The sequence below is a fragment of the Panthera uncia genome, chromosome X, assembly GCF_023721935.1.
Source record: "Panthera uncia isolate 11264 chromosome X, Puncia_PCG_1.0, whole genome shotgun sequence".
Lineage (NCBI taxonomy): Eukaryota > Metazoa > Chordata > Mammalia > Carnivora > Felidae > Panthera > Panthera uncia.
In genome coordinates, this window is record NC_064817.1 from 39910607 (window position 1) to 39924164 (window position 13558).

General features: G+C 36.9%; 1 protein-coding gene across 2 annotated transcripts in view; it reads left to right on the forward strand.

Moving 5' to 3' along the window:
- The first annotated feature begins 751 nt into the window (after positions 1 to 751).
- Positions 752 to 13558, forward strand: part of ZNF81 (zinc finger protein 81) — an 82251-nt gene continuing 69444 nt past the window's right edge. Inside the window, exons 1-2 of one of the 2 annotated variants that reach the window (XM_049643767.1) lie at positions 752 to 802; positions 5094 to 5332. In XM_049643767.1, coding sequence (XP_049499724.1) covers positions 5261 to 5332 — 72 coding nt within the window. In that variant the 5' untranslated portion in view covers positions 752 to 802; positions 5094 to 5260. Of the gene's footprint in view, positions 803 to 3820; positions 5333 to 13558 lie in introns of those variants that run through there. The other variant, XM_049643766.1, reaches the window with a different exon arrangement.

The window sequence follows — 13558 nt, forward strand, 5'->3', positions numbered from 1 at the left end:
CCTTACATTCCAGGAATAATTCTCACTTGGTTTTGGTGTATAGTTCTTTTTATATGTTGCAGGAATTGATTAGCTAATGCTTTTTTTCTGAGGAGTTTTTGAGACTCAGTTTATGACAGATACTGGTCTATAGTTTTGTTTTTTGTTTTTTTTTGTTTTTGTTCTGTCTTTGTCTGGTTTTAGAATTAGGGTAATACACAACTCATAGAATGAGTTGGGAAGTATTCTTTTGTTTTGTATTTTCTGGAAGAGATTGTGTAGAGTTATGCTAATTTTCCTTTAAGTGTTTGGTAGCATTCTCCAGTGAAACCATCTGGACTCGAACATTTCCTTTTGGAAGCTGTTTCATTATGGCTCCAACTTCTATAGTAGTTATAGGACTATTGAGATTATTTTTTTCAGAGTATCTATTTAATAGTGGGTGAGTTGTGGGAGTTTGTGTTTTGTGGAGAATTGGACTATTTCTTCCAAATTGTTGGATATATGTGCATTTAAGTTGGTTATGGTATTCCCTCACTTTCCGTTTAATGGAAAGTTTAGCGTCTGTAGTTATATCTTCTGTTTCAGTTCTGATATTGGTAATTTGTATCTTCTTTTTATATTTTTCAGTCTTACTAGAGGATTACCAATTTTATCAATCTTTTCAAAGAACCAGCTTTTGGTTTCATTGATTGTTCTCTATTGTTTTTCTGTTTTCAATTTCTTTCTTTCTTTCTTTCTTTCTTCCTGTGTTTACATATATATTTTTTTCTCAACTATTTTTGTTTATTTCAGGTGTACTATAGAGTGATTCAACAATTTGGTAAGTGTTTTAAATTTATTGATTTACGCTCTTTTATTTATTACTTCCTTCCTTTGGCTTGCTTTGAGTTTTCTTTGTTCGTTTTCTAGTTTCTTGAGATGGGAGCTTAAATTATTGATTTAAGACCTTAATTCTTTTCTTTTAAAAATTTTTTAAAACATTTATTCATTTTTGAGAGAAAGAGAGACAGAACACGAGCATGGGAGGGACAGAGAGAGAGGGAGACACAGAATCTGAAACAGGCTCCAGGCTCTGAGCTGTCAGCACAGAGCCCGACGCAGGGCTTGAACCCAGGAACCATGAGATCATGACCTGAGCCGAAGTCGGACACCCAACCAACTGAGCCACCCACACGCCCCATCTTAATTCTTTTCTAATATAAACATTTAGTACTATAAATTTCCCTCTCAACACTGCTTTATCTGCATCCAAAAAATTATGATATGTTGTGTTTTTAGTTTCAATTCATTACTTTTTAATTTCCATTGATCCATGGATTATATAGAAATTATTGGGGTGCCTGGGTGGCTCAGTAGGTTAAGCGTCCAACTTCGGCTCAGGTCACGATCTCACTGTCCGTGGGTTCGAGCCCCGCGTCGGGCTCTGTGCTGATTGCTCAGAGCCTGGAGCCTGTTTCAGATTCTGTGTCTCCCTCTCTCTCTGACCCTCCCCCGTTCATCCTCTGTCTCTCTCTGTCTCAAAAATAAATAAATGTTAAAAAAAATTAAAAAAAAAAAGAAATTATTGTTTGATTTCCAAGTGTTTAGACACTTTCCTGTTATCTTTCTGTATTGATTTCCAGTTTGATGATATTAGAGAACATACACTATATGATTTCAATTTACTGAGGTTTGTTTAATGACCCTGGGTGTGGTAGGTATTGGAGAATATTGCATGGGTGCTTGAAGAGAAAGTGTATTCTGTTAGTATTTGGCTGGAATGGGATGGATATGTTTAGTTAGTCCACCCTTTTCGTGGTCCTTTGATTAAGGGAAGTAGGCTTTTCTCAGAGTTTTTGTCTCTGTATCTGTTGACAGTTCTGAGTTATAAGCTTCTCCAGTGCCCTGTTTGTGATATATGGGAGGAAAAGGAAACCTAGGGAACTCACCACTGTGTTGTTCCTCAGACCCTGAGATCCATGGGCTATCTGCCTTTCCTTTCTACATCTCAGAGTCTTACTATTTGTATTTGTTGTGTGATGTCATTTTTTTTCCTGGTCTCTTATACATTTATTGTTCTCTTTTGTTTTTTCCCTGTATTAACTTTGTTAATTTACACCTTGCTAGGGAAGCACCTGTTTCACATCAATATGAAAATATGTTGCTATACATTTATGCATAATATCCCACAATAAGTAGTTTGAAACACTGCCTTATCTGGGAAAGATATCTATATCTATATCTATATCTACATCTATATCTATACCTATTATATGTTTTAAGCTATCCTCCTTTATCTGGTTTGCCATGGGGTTATCTCTGACATTGGTCATTTCAAAGGACTAGCTCTTTGTTTTCTTTAAACCCCCTATTATATTTATTTGAATTATTTAAGATTTAATTTTTATTAGCAACTACTTTATTTTTTTGGTGGAGGGGGCTTTGCCTAGTTTTGTTTTTTCTAATTCTAATGTTTTAGGCTGAACACATAGTTCTTTTGTTGTTATATTTATTTTTAATTAAAATCATCCATTTAAAGGTGCAAATTTCATTCTATATGACTTTAGTGTGTCCCATGACTTCTGGTAAAAATTGTGTGGCTTCTGTATTGACTTCCCACTTACCCTGGATTATTTAGAAATGCCTTCCTTTTCTTTTAAAACAGATTTATTTAAAAAAGTACAAATTAAAAAATAAATCAGATTTATTTAGCTATACAAAATAGATTTAGATATATTCCAGTAACATAAAATTCATCCATTTAATGTATACAGTTCAGTGGTTTTTAGTACATTCACAGAGTTGTGAAATCATTATCACAGTCTAATTTTAGAGCATTTTCAATAGCCCAGAAAGAAACCTGGTACACATTAGCAGATATTCACCATTCACGCCACCCCACACTCCCAGCCTAGGCAACTACTAATCAAGTTTCTGTGTCTATGTATTTGCTTATTCTGAATATTTTACATAAGTGGAATCATAAAATCTGTGGTCTTGTGTGACTGGCTTCTTTCAAGTAAGATAGTGATTTCATGGTTTATTCATGTTGTAGCATGTATTAATACTTCTTTTTTATTGCCACATGATATTCCATTGTATGGCTATACTAAACTTTGGTTATCCATTTTCAGATGATGGACATTTATGTGGTTTCCAGACTTTGGCTACTGTGACTAATACTGCTGTGAATAGTTGTGTATATAAGTTTTGGAGCAGACGTGTGTTTCCATTTCTCTTGGCTAGGTACCTAGGAGTGGCATTGCTGGATCATATGGTGACTCTATGAGTAACATTTTGAGGAACTGCCAAACTGTTCTTCAGGGTGGCTATCCCATTTTACAATTCCACTGACAATATATGATCCAATTGATTTGCATCTCACCAATGCCTGTTACTACTGTCTTTTTCCCCCCCTTATTTTAGCCATCCTGATGGATGTGAAGCAGTCTCCTAATGAATAGAATATTTTGGTTTTGCTTTGCATTTCCCTAGTGACTAATGATATTGAACATCTTAAAAAAATTTTATAATGTTTATTTAGTTTTGAGAGAGAGAGAGAGAGAGAGCGTGAACATGGGAGGGGCAGAGAGAGAGGGAGACACAGAATCCAAAGCAGGCTCCAGGCTCTGAGCTGTCAGCACAGAGCCCAATGTGGGGCTTGAACTCACGAACAGCGAGATCGTGACCTGAGCTGAAGTTGGACACTTCATCAACTGAACCACCCAGGCGCCCCTATATTGAACATCTTATACTATGATCAGACAATGTAGCCTGTCAATTCCCAGTATAAAAACATCTACCAGATTTCCTTCCTGGCCAAACTATTTGGTGGAATTTTATAAAAGTTAATGCGCATAAGAAAAGAAAGCATAGTCCCTCTTTCTTTGGTATAACATGTTTATGTATTTAAAATTCAACTTGATCATGCCTTTTATTTTACTCCTTATTTACTTTCTTGTTGCCTCTTTATCCCATTTCTTATTTTTGTTGTCTTTCTTACTTCTGTTCCTCTTCATTTTATAAAGGATACTTTCCCTTTCCTACCAAGAATGACTAAATCTATAGTGCTTCCATTAGTTGATCAGAATAAAATTGTTCCTCAACATAGACACAGAGACATCCTCTCCTCCCTAGACCCCGTAAAAGGAGAAACAGTTTTACCTCTGAATATTTTGAAGTAATTAAAACATTACAGTCCCAGGCTATTAATATTTTCCTTATGGCGTATCTCTTCTGTTTTAAGAAACTTTCCTCTTTTTTTATTCCAAACCGCAGTCATGTTTTCAACATCTGTTAAACAGAACCCTGTTTATTTTAAGCCAACCACACAAAAGGTACTGTGTTGTAGTGTTGAGAATGTGAGCTTTGAAGCCAGGTAGACTGGGTTTGACTTAACATCACTAAATCCCTGTTTCTGTGTGCATAAAATGAAATAATAATGATTATGGCAACATGTAGGGGACAGGATTGTTGTGCAAATTCAGGGAGGTACCAGCTTTTGCATATTCCATGATTCCGTGTAATCACAATGCTTGCTAATATGAATTAAATGTTTACTTGGGCCAGCCTGGTGCTGTGTCTTATGAACAGCACTGCATTTAATTTTCACAGCCTCATGAGGTAGTTTTGACTCATTTTGAAAAGAAAATGAAGAAACATTTTTTGACATGTTTATTTTTGAGAGAGTGCAAGTGGAGGAGGGGCAGAGAGTGGGGGACAGAGGATCTGAAGCGGGCTCCCCGCTGACAGCAGTAGGCTAGCCCGATGTGGGGCTCAAACCCACAAACTGCATGATCATGACCGGAGCCGAAGTCGGACACTCAACCGACTGAGCTACCCAGGTGCCCCTTTTAATTTTTTAAAAATATTTTTGAGAGAGAGAAAATGAAGAAACATTTTTATACTCTTGTAGCTAAAAGTTGGCAGAGCTAGAATGTAAGCCTTTATTAATTTTAATCTAAATCTCATGGTCTTGCTCATATTCCATTTTGACGAATAACCAGAATCGATATTGACTGGACTTTGTCTACCCCGCAGTATCCAGTGCCAGGAACTGTACTTGGGTGCCTCCAGGAAGTGTTCGTGGGGTGACTGCTGAATGACTGACTATGTGGACACTGTCTTTCCAGGTTTCTTGGAGTCTCTGTTGAGCCCGCGGGCCAGACCCCATAGCGGAGGCTGCAGAAACTTCCTTCCGGCCCCAGCAGCTCTGTTTGAGTCCGTGGACCCCACCTGGCTTCCGGCTCTTGGGAGGAGCATCAGGAAGAGAGCTAGAGGGCTGAGGCCCAGCGGGAACATGCCAGCCAACCAGAGCTCTCCCGGGCCATCCCTGGCTCTGGCTGTGGGGAGATGTGACAACTCGTGTGAGGTGAGGAGGAAAGGGTGCCCAGGGGCAGGAATTCATCCAGAATGAAAGATAGTATCTGATTATTTTAATTTGTACAACTTGTATTTTAATCAAGCAGCATAATGAGGGAATTTTTATTGGTCATTCCTTTCCCTTGTGTGAATTTCCTTCTCTTGTCTATTGCTGTTTTATTTATCTTAGCTTATGGACTTTTTTAAATTGAGCTATAATTAACATAGGATGTTCTATTAGTTTCAGATGTACAACATATTGATTGGAAAGTTTTATACATTACTAGATACCATGATAAGTGTACTCACCATCTGTCACCATACAATGTTATTACAGTATTACTGACTCTATTCCCTATGCTGTACTTTTCATCCCTGTGACTTATTTATTTTATATCTAGAGGTTTGTACCTCTTACTCCCCCTTATCTATTTTGCTCCTTCCCCCATTGACCTCTCCTCTGGCAACCACCAGTTTGTTCTCTGTCTTTAAGAATCTGTTTGTTTTGGTTTTTGGGTTGTTCGTTTTGTTTTGTTCTTAAGATTCCACAGATAAGTGAAATCCTATGGTATTTGACTTTCTCTGTCTGACTTATTTCACTTAGCATAATAGCCTCTAGGTCCATTCGTGTTGTCATAAATGGTGAGATTTCATTCTTTTTTAAAAGATTTTATTTTTAAGTAATCTCTACACCCAGTGTGGGGCTCAAACCCACAGCCCCGAGATCGAGAGTCACACACGCCACTGACTGAGCCAGCTAGGTGCATCAAGATTTCATTCGTTTTTATGGCTGAGTAATATTCCATTGTTTATGGTGTGTGTGTGTGTGTGTGTGTGTACCACATCTTCTTTATCCATTCATCTATTGACAGACACTTGGGTTGCTTCCTTATCTTGACTATTGTAAATAATGCTGCAATAAACATAGGGGTGCGTATATCTTTTTGAATAAGTATTTTCATTGTCTTTGGGTAAATACACAGTAGTGGAATCAGTGGATCATATGGTAATTCTATTTTTAATTTTCTGAGTAATTACTGTCTTCCAAAGTGGTAGTACCCATTTACATTCCCACTAACGGCACACGAAGGTTCCCTTTTCTCCACATCATCACCGACACTTATTATTTGATTCTAGCCATTCTGACTGGTGTCAGGTTACATCTCATTGTGGTTTTGATTTGCACTTTCCTGATGATTAGTGATGTTGAGCATCTTTTCATGTGCCTGTTGGCCATCTGGATGTCTTTTTTGGGAAGATGTCTATGTAGGTCCTCTGCCTAGATTTGAATCAGATTATTTGGACCTTTTTGGTGTTGAATTGTATAAGTCCTTTATATATTTTGGATATTAACCCCTTATTGGATATATATTTTTAAGTATCCTCTCCTATTCGCTAGGTTGCCTTCTTGTTTTGTTGATGGTTTCCTTTGCTGTGCAAAACCTTTTTATTTTGGTATAGTCCCAGTAGTTTATTTTTGCTTTTGTTTCTTTTGCCTCAGGAGAAATATCCATAAATATGGATTAGTGCCTGTGTTTTCTTTTAGAAGTTTTATGGTTTCAGGTCTTACATTTAGGTTTTCAATCCATTTTGAGTTTATTTTGCATATATTGTAAGAAAGTGGCCCATTTTCGTTCTTTTGCATGTAGCTGTCCAGTTTTCCCAGTACCATTTACTGAAAAAGACAGTCTTTTCCCTATTCTATATTCTTACCTCCCTTTGTTATAGACCAATTGACCGTATACATGTGGGTTTATTTTTGGGCTCTCTTTCCTGTTCCATTGATCTGTGTGTCAGGTTTTCTGTCAGTACTATGATATTTTGATTATTACAGCTTTGTAGTAGATCTTGAAATCCAGGATTGTGAAACCTCCAGCTTAGTTCTTCTTTCTCAAGGCTGCTTTGGCTATTTGGTGTCTTGTGGTTCTGTACAAATTTTAGGAATATTTATTCTAGTTCTGTGGAAATTGTTGCTATTTTGAAGGGATTGCGTTGAATCTATAGCTCACTTTGGGTAATATGGACATTTAAAAAATATTAATTCTTCCAAACCGTGATCTGAGTGTATCTTTCCTTTTGTTTGTGTCATTTTCTTTTTTCAATTTTTTCAAGTTTACTTATTTATTTGAGAGAGACAGAGACAACATGAATGGGGAAGGGGCAGAGAGAGAGGATGAGAGAGAATCCCAAGCAGGCTCCATGCTGCCAGCGCAGAACTCGATGTGGGGCTTGAACTCATGAAACTGTGAGGTCATGACCTGAGCCAAAATAAGAGTCAGATGCTTAACCTTCTGAGCTACCTGGTGCCCCTGGTGGTGTTATTTTCTTTTTTCTTTTTTTTTTTTTTTTATCATCAATGTTTTATAGTTTGCAGAGTACAGATCATTTACCTCCTTGGTAAAATTTTTTCCTAGGTATTTTATTCTTTTTTGGTACAATTGTAAATGGGATTGTTTTCTCAATTTCTTTTTTGGCTACTTCATTATTAGTATATAGAGATGCAACAGATTTCTATATATGGATTTTGTATTCTGTAGCTTTACTGAATTTATTTTTCAGTTCTACTGGTTTTTTGGTGAAGTCTTTATAGAGTTTTCTATATAGAGCATCATGTCATCTGCAAATAGTGATATTTTATTTCTTCTTTACTCATTTGGCTGCCTTTTATATCTTTTTTCTTGTCTGATTGCTGTGGTTAGGACTTTCAGTACTATGTTGAATAAAAGTGGTGAGAGTGGACATCCCTGTCTTGTTCCTGATCTTAGAGGAAAAGCTTTCAGTTTCTTACCATTAACTATGATGTTAGCTGTGGGTTTTTCATGTATGGCCTTTATTATGTTGAAGCATGTTTCCTCTAAACCCACTTTATTGAGAGTTTTTATTATGAATGAATACTGTATTTTGTCAAATGCTTTTTCTGCATTTATTGAAATGATCATATAGTTTTTATCTTTTCTCTTGTTAATGTGATATATGGAATAAATTTCACTTGATTATGGGTTAGGATTTAATATATTGTTGGATTCCATTTGCTAATATTTTGTTGAGGATTTTTGCATCTATGTTCATCAGAAGTATTGGCCTGTATTTTTCTTTTTTTGTAGTGTCCTTGTCTGGTTTTGGTATCAGGGAAATGCTGGCCTTGTAGGATGAACTTGGAAGTTTTCTTCCCCCTTCTATTTTTTGGAATAGTTTGAGAATAGGTAGTAACTCTTTTTTAAACATTTCACCTGTGAAGCCATCTGGTCCTGGACTTTTGTTTGTTGGGTGTTTTTTGATTACTGATTCAGTTTAATTGCTGATAATTAGTCTGTTCAAATTTTCTGTTTCTTTTGGATCCAATTTTGGGAGATCATATGTTTCTAGGAATGTATCTAGTTCTTCTTGCTTGTCCAATTTGTTGGAATGTAATTTTTGATAATATTCTCTTACGATTCTTTGTATTTCTGTGATGTCGCTTGTTATTTCTTCTTTTTCTTTTCTGGTTTTATTTATTTGAATATTCTTTTTTCTTGATGAGTCTGATTCAAGGTTTATAAATTTTGTTGATCTTTTCAAAGAACCAGCTCTTGGTTTCATTGATCTTTTCTATTGGGTTGTTTTTTTTTTTTTTTTTTTTGGTCTTTATCCCATTTATTTCAGGTCTAATATTTATTATTTCCTTCCTTCCTTAGCTTTGGGCTTTGTTTGTTCTTCTTTCTCTAGCTCCTTTAGATGTAAGGTTAGGTTGTTTACTTGAAATTTTTCTTGCTTCTTGAGATAGGCTTGTATCTCTATAAACTTCCCTCTTAGAGGTGCTTTTGCTGAGTCCCAAAGATTTTGGACCATTGTGTTTTCATTTTCATCTGTCTGTATGTATTTTTTGATTTTCTCTTTGATTTCTTGGTTGAACTATTTGTGGCTTAGTAGCATGTTGTTTAGCCTCCATGTGTTTGTGTTCTTTCCAGAGTGTTTCTACTTGATTTCTAGTTTCATAGCTTATGGTTTTTTTAAAGTTTTTTTTTAATATTAAGTTTCATGACCCTTTATGGTTCTTGTATATTTTTGTGAATGTTTTTTGCCACTTTGTAATTTGAAATTAGTTTTTTGTTTTATTTACAAGTGGTAAAGGGTGTCAAACAGTTCTGTAAGTCGTATTTTATTTTATTTCATTTTTAATGTTTATTTTTTCTCTTTTTTTTAATGTTTATTTTTGAGAGAGAGAGAGGGAGAGGGAGAGAGAGAGAAAGAGAGTGTGAGTGGGGGACGGGCAGAGAGAGAGGGGGACACAGAATGTGAAGCAGGCTCCAGGCTCTGAGCTGTCAGCACAAGGTCCTACGTGGGGCTCTAACTCATGAACCATGAGATCATGACCTGAGCTGAAGTCGAATGCTTAACTGACTGAGCCACCCAGGTACCCCTACTTACATGTTTTTAACTTTTTTTTTTCCATTATAACCCAGTACAGTTACTATAATGACCTGGATTTTGTAGTTTAAGTTCCTCTGGAGTTTGATGGGTTTTTTTGTATACTGTGATTCCCTCTTTACTGCCAGCCAGTTGGCTCCAGAATACTGTTCCTTTCAGGAACAAGCTTTTTTTATTTTTTTTAAATGTTTGTTTATTTTTGAGAGAGAGAAAGAGAGAGCGAGAGCATGAGCATGAGTAGGGGAGGAGCAGAGAGAGAGGGAGACAGAATCTGAAGCAGGCTCTGCGCTGGCAGCAGAGAGCCTGAGGTGGAGCTCAAACTCATGAACCCCGTGAGATCATGACCTAAGCCAAAGTCAGAAGCTTAACCCACTGAGCCAACCAGGCGCCCCAAATGTTTGTTTATTTTAGAGAAAGAGAGACAGACAGAGCATGAGTGGGGGAGGGACAGAGAGAGAGGGAGACACAAAATCCGAAGCAGGCTCCAGGCTCTGAGCTGTCAGCACAGAGCCCAATGCGGGCTCAAATTCACGAACTGCAAGAACATAACCTGAGCCATCGGTTCCTTAACTGACTGAGCCACTCAGGTCTAAATTGACTTTTAGAATGGTTCTTTCCTGCTTTGTTTCTGCCAGATTCCAGCTTGCTGGAGGCAAACATTCTTAATCTTTTCAATGGATTCAATTTTTTTTTTTAATTTTGGCTTAAATTATCTGTTGACTTTCCATTATGGAAGGTGGAGATTTAGCTTTTCCATACACCCCCACCAACATAAACGTTTGCCTATAAATATTGTTTTGATCAGATTCATCATAAGTGTTTATTACTGTGACTATTTAGAGTTGGATCACATAGTGTCTATGCTGTGATTACTGTTTCCGCACAACTCTTTCTTTTCCCTGGGATTAATAATTTTCTGGTTTAGTCATTTCTTTGCTTTACTAGATACATATCAATGATTCAAGTCCAGATTCTTCACAGTTGTTTAAATCTCCTCTCTGCATATTCGAACATATTAGGTAATAATCATAATGACAATAATTATAAACACTCATATCATGTTTACCATGTGCCAGCAGTGTTATATGCACACAACATATACTAACGCATCTTCATAACAACCTTCTGGAGCTGGTTGACTTGCTGAAGACTGGTCAGGTAGCTCTCAGCTTCACCCGCAGCTATTACCTTGGTAATACATTTGCCATCCCCTAAACAATCTTTCTTACTTCTGTCTTGTGTCCTATCCCCTTTCCCGGGGATCCTCTGCCTTCTTTCCTGTTTCCTGGGTCCTGTGTCTTCCTCTTTCTTGATTTACCCCCTCATTTTGTGGGAGTACATTCTTCAGTCTATCCCTGAGAATGGATGCATGACAGGTAGATTTTATGAAACTTTGTATGTTTGACAATTTCATGCAAGAATATATTATTTACTATCTATAATTGTATAAGTACATTTATAGAAATAAAAAAGTAATACATGCCATGGAAATATACTTACTTGACCTTGACACTAAATATATCTTTTTGGCTGATTATAGAATTCTAGGTTGGAAATCATTTTTGTGCAGAATTTTATTGTTAAATTTTTTTAAATGTTTATTCATTTTTGAGAGACAGGGAGCATGAGTGGGGGTGGGGAGGTACAGAGAGAGGGAGACACAGAATCTGAAGCAGGCTCCAGGCTCCGAGGTGTTAGCACAGAGCTCAAAGCAGGGCTCTGACCCACAAACCACAAGATCATGACCTGAGCCGAAGTCAGATGCTTAACTGACTGAGCTACCCAGGTGCCACAATTGTGCAGAGTTTTAAAAGCCTAGTTTCCAGTCTAGTCCTTTTCTATTCATGCACACATTTTTCTCAGCTTTACAGAAAAACGGTTATTTGGTTGTTGATTCTCCATTTCAAAAAATTCTTTGTTCTGATTTTCATTTCTTTTTCTTTTGTTCTCTTTTCTAGTAGTTTTTTTTTTTTAAATTATCTTCCAGGTCTTCTTTTGTGTTGCTCATTAATACTTATATTTTTATTTCAAATAGCTCTTTTTATTTTCAGAATTTTTTTTTAAATTTTTTTTTAATGTTTATTTATTTTTGAGACAGAGAGAGACAGAGCATGAATGGGGGAGGGGCAGAGAGAGAGGGAGACACAGAATCGGAAGCAGGCTCCAGGCTCTGAGCCATCAGCCCAGAGCCTGACGCGGGGCTTGAACTCACAAACCGTGAGATCGTGACCTGAGCTAAAGTCGGACGCTCAACCGACTGAGCCACCCAGGCACCCCCAGAATATTTTTAATTTAAGAGAGAGAGAAAGAGAGCAGGGGAGAGGGGCAGAGGGCAAGAGAGAGAGAGAGAGAGCACGCATCTTAAGCAGACTCCACGCTCAGCATGGAGCCCAACACAGGGCTCGATCCCATGACCCTGGGATCATGACCTGAGCTGAAATCAAGAGTCGATGCTCAACCAACTGAGCCACCCAGGTGCCCCCTGTTTTCAGAATTTTATAATAGCTTTATGGGTGTAGTGTCTTATCAGTCTAAGGATATTAGTAATAGTTTTTTAGTTTAATTTTTTGAATAATGATATGGACACATGGCTCAAAAGTTAAAAAATATAAAACTGTATAAAATTTAAAAATGTAAAAGTGTACAGTCTAAATTCTCTTACCGTCTTTCTCCTCTCAGCTTGGTTCTCTCTAATATATTCTAACCAATTTAGTTACTTTTCTCTGAATGATTAGGGTTTTTTATGTAAATAAAAGCAGCTGTGAACACATTCTTACTTTATCCTTTTTATTTCATGAATGGTGGCCTACTAAACATATCATTTTTATTAATTTTAAGTCTTTTGGTGAAATACAGTATGAATTACAAACAATGCTGCCATGAACACTTTTTATCATGTCTCCTCATGTACATGTGTACCCGTCTCTTAACTATATATATAGGGGTGGAGTTAATGGGTCATAGTTTAAGCCTATATGTAAAATTTTTTATTGTAGAATACATCTTACATACATACAGAAAAGTGTACAAAACACACATGTATAGCTCAGTGATTTTTCACGATAGGTCTAGAAAGTATCCTTAGTCAGCATTCCAGGATCTCCCTACTCCCAAAGATAACTACTACCCTGACTTTTACAATAATCACTTCCATTAAGAGGATCACAAGCCTCAGGGTAGGAGAAGAAATAGACAAGACAGGACTTATATAAGAATATATAAAGACTTGTATAAGAATATATAAAGAACAACAAAACAGTAAGAAAAAGCAGACTACCCAGTTCAGAGACTTTATTTGAACAGACACGTAACCAAAGAAGATGCACAAATAGCTAATAAACACCTGAGAAGGGGCTCAATCTCATTAGTCATTAGGGAAATGCACAATTTCAACCACAATGTAATACCACTACACTGTCACCAGAATGGCTAAGATTAAGAAGACTGACAGTGACAAGTGTTGAGTGGATAAAGAGCCATATCAGTGGCTCATATGCTCGTGTCAGCGCACACAGCTCTTGATACATTAGCTTTTATCTGCAGTTCTATGCTGCTGGTGGGGCTATAAATTGGCACAGTCTCTTTGGAAGACATATTAGCCTTCTTCCTCCAAGCATGTGTAGACCATATGAGGAAACAATTCTCCCAGGAAAATATGCAGCAGAAACCCTTGGCTGATGTACCAGGACTCGTGTACAAATGCTTCCTGTAGCATTACTTGCAACAGCCAGAACCTAGAAATAGCTTAAATGTCCATTAACAGTAGACTGGTTAAATAAAGTGAATGTAATATTGAGTAAAAGAAGCCAGACACAAACAAATTTGTGTT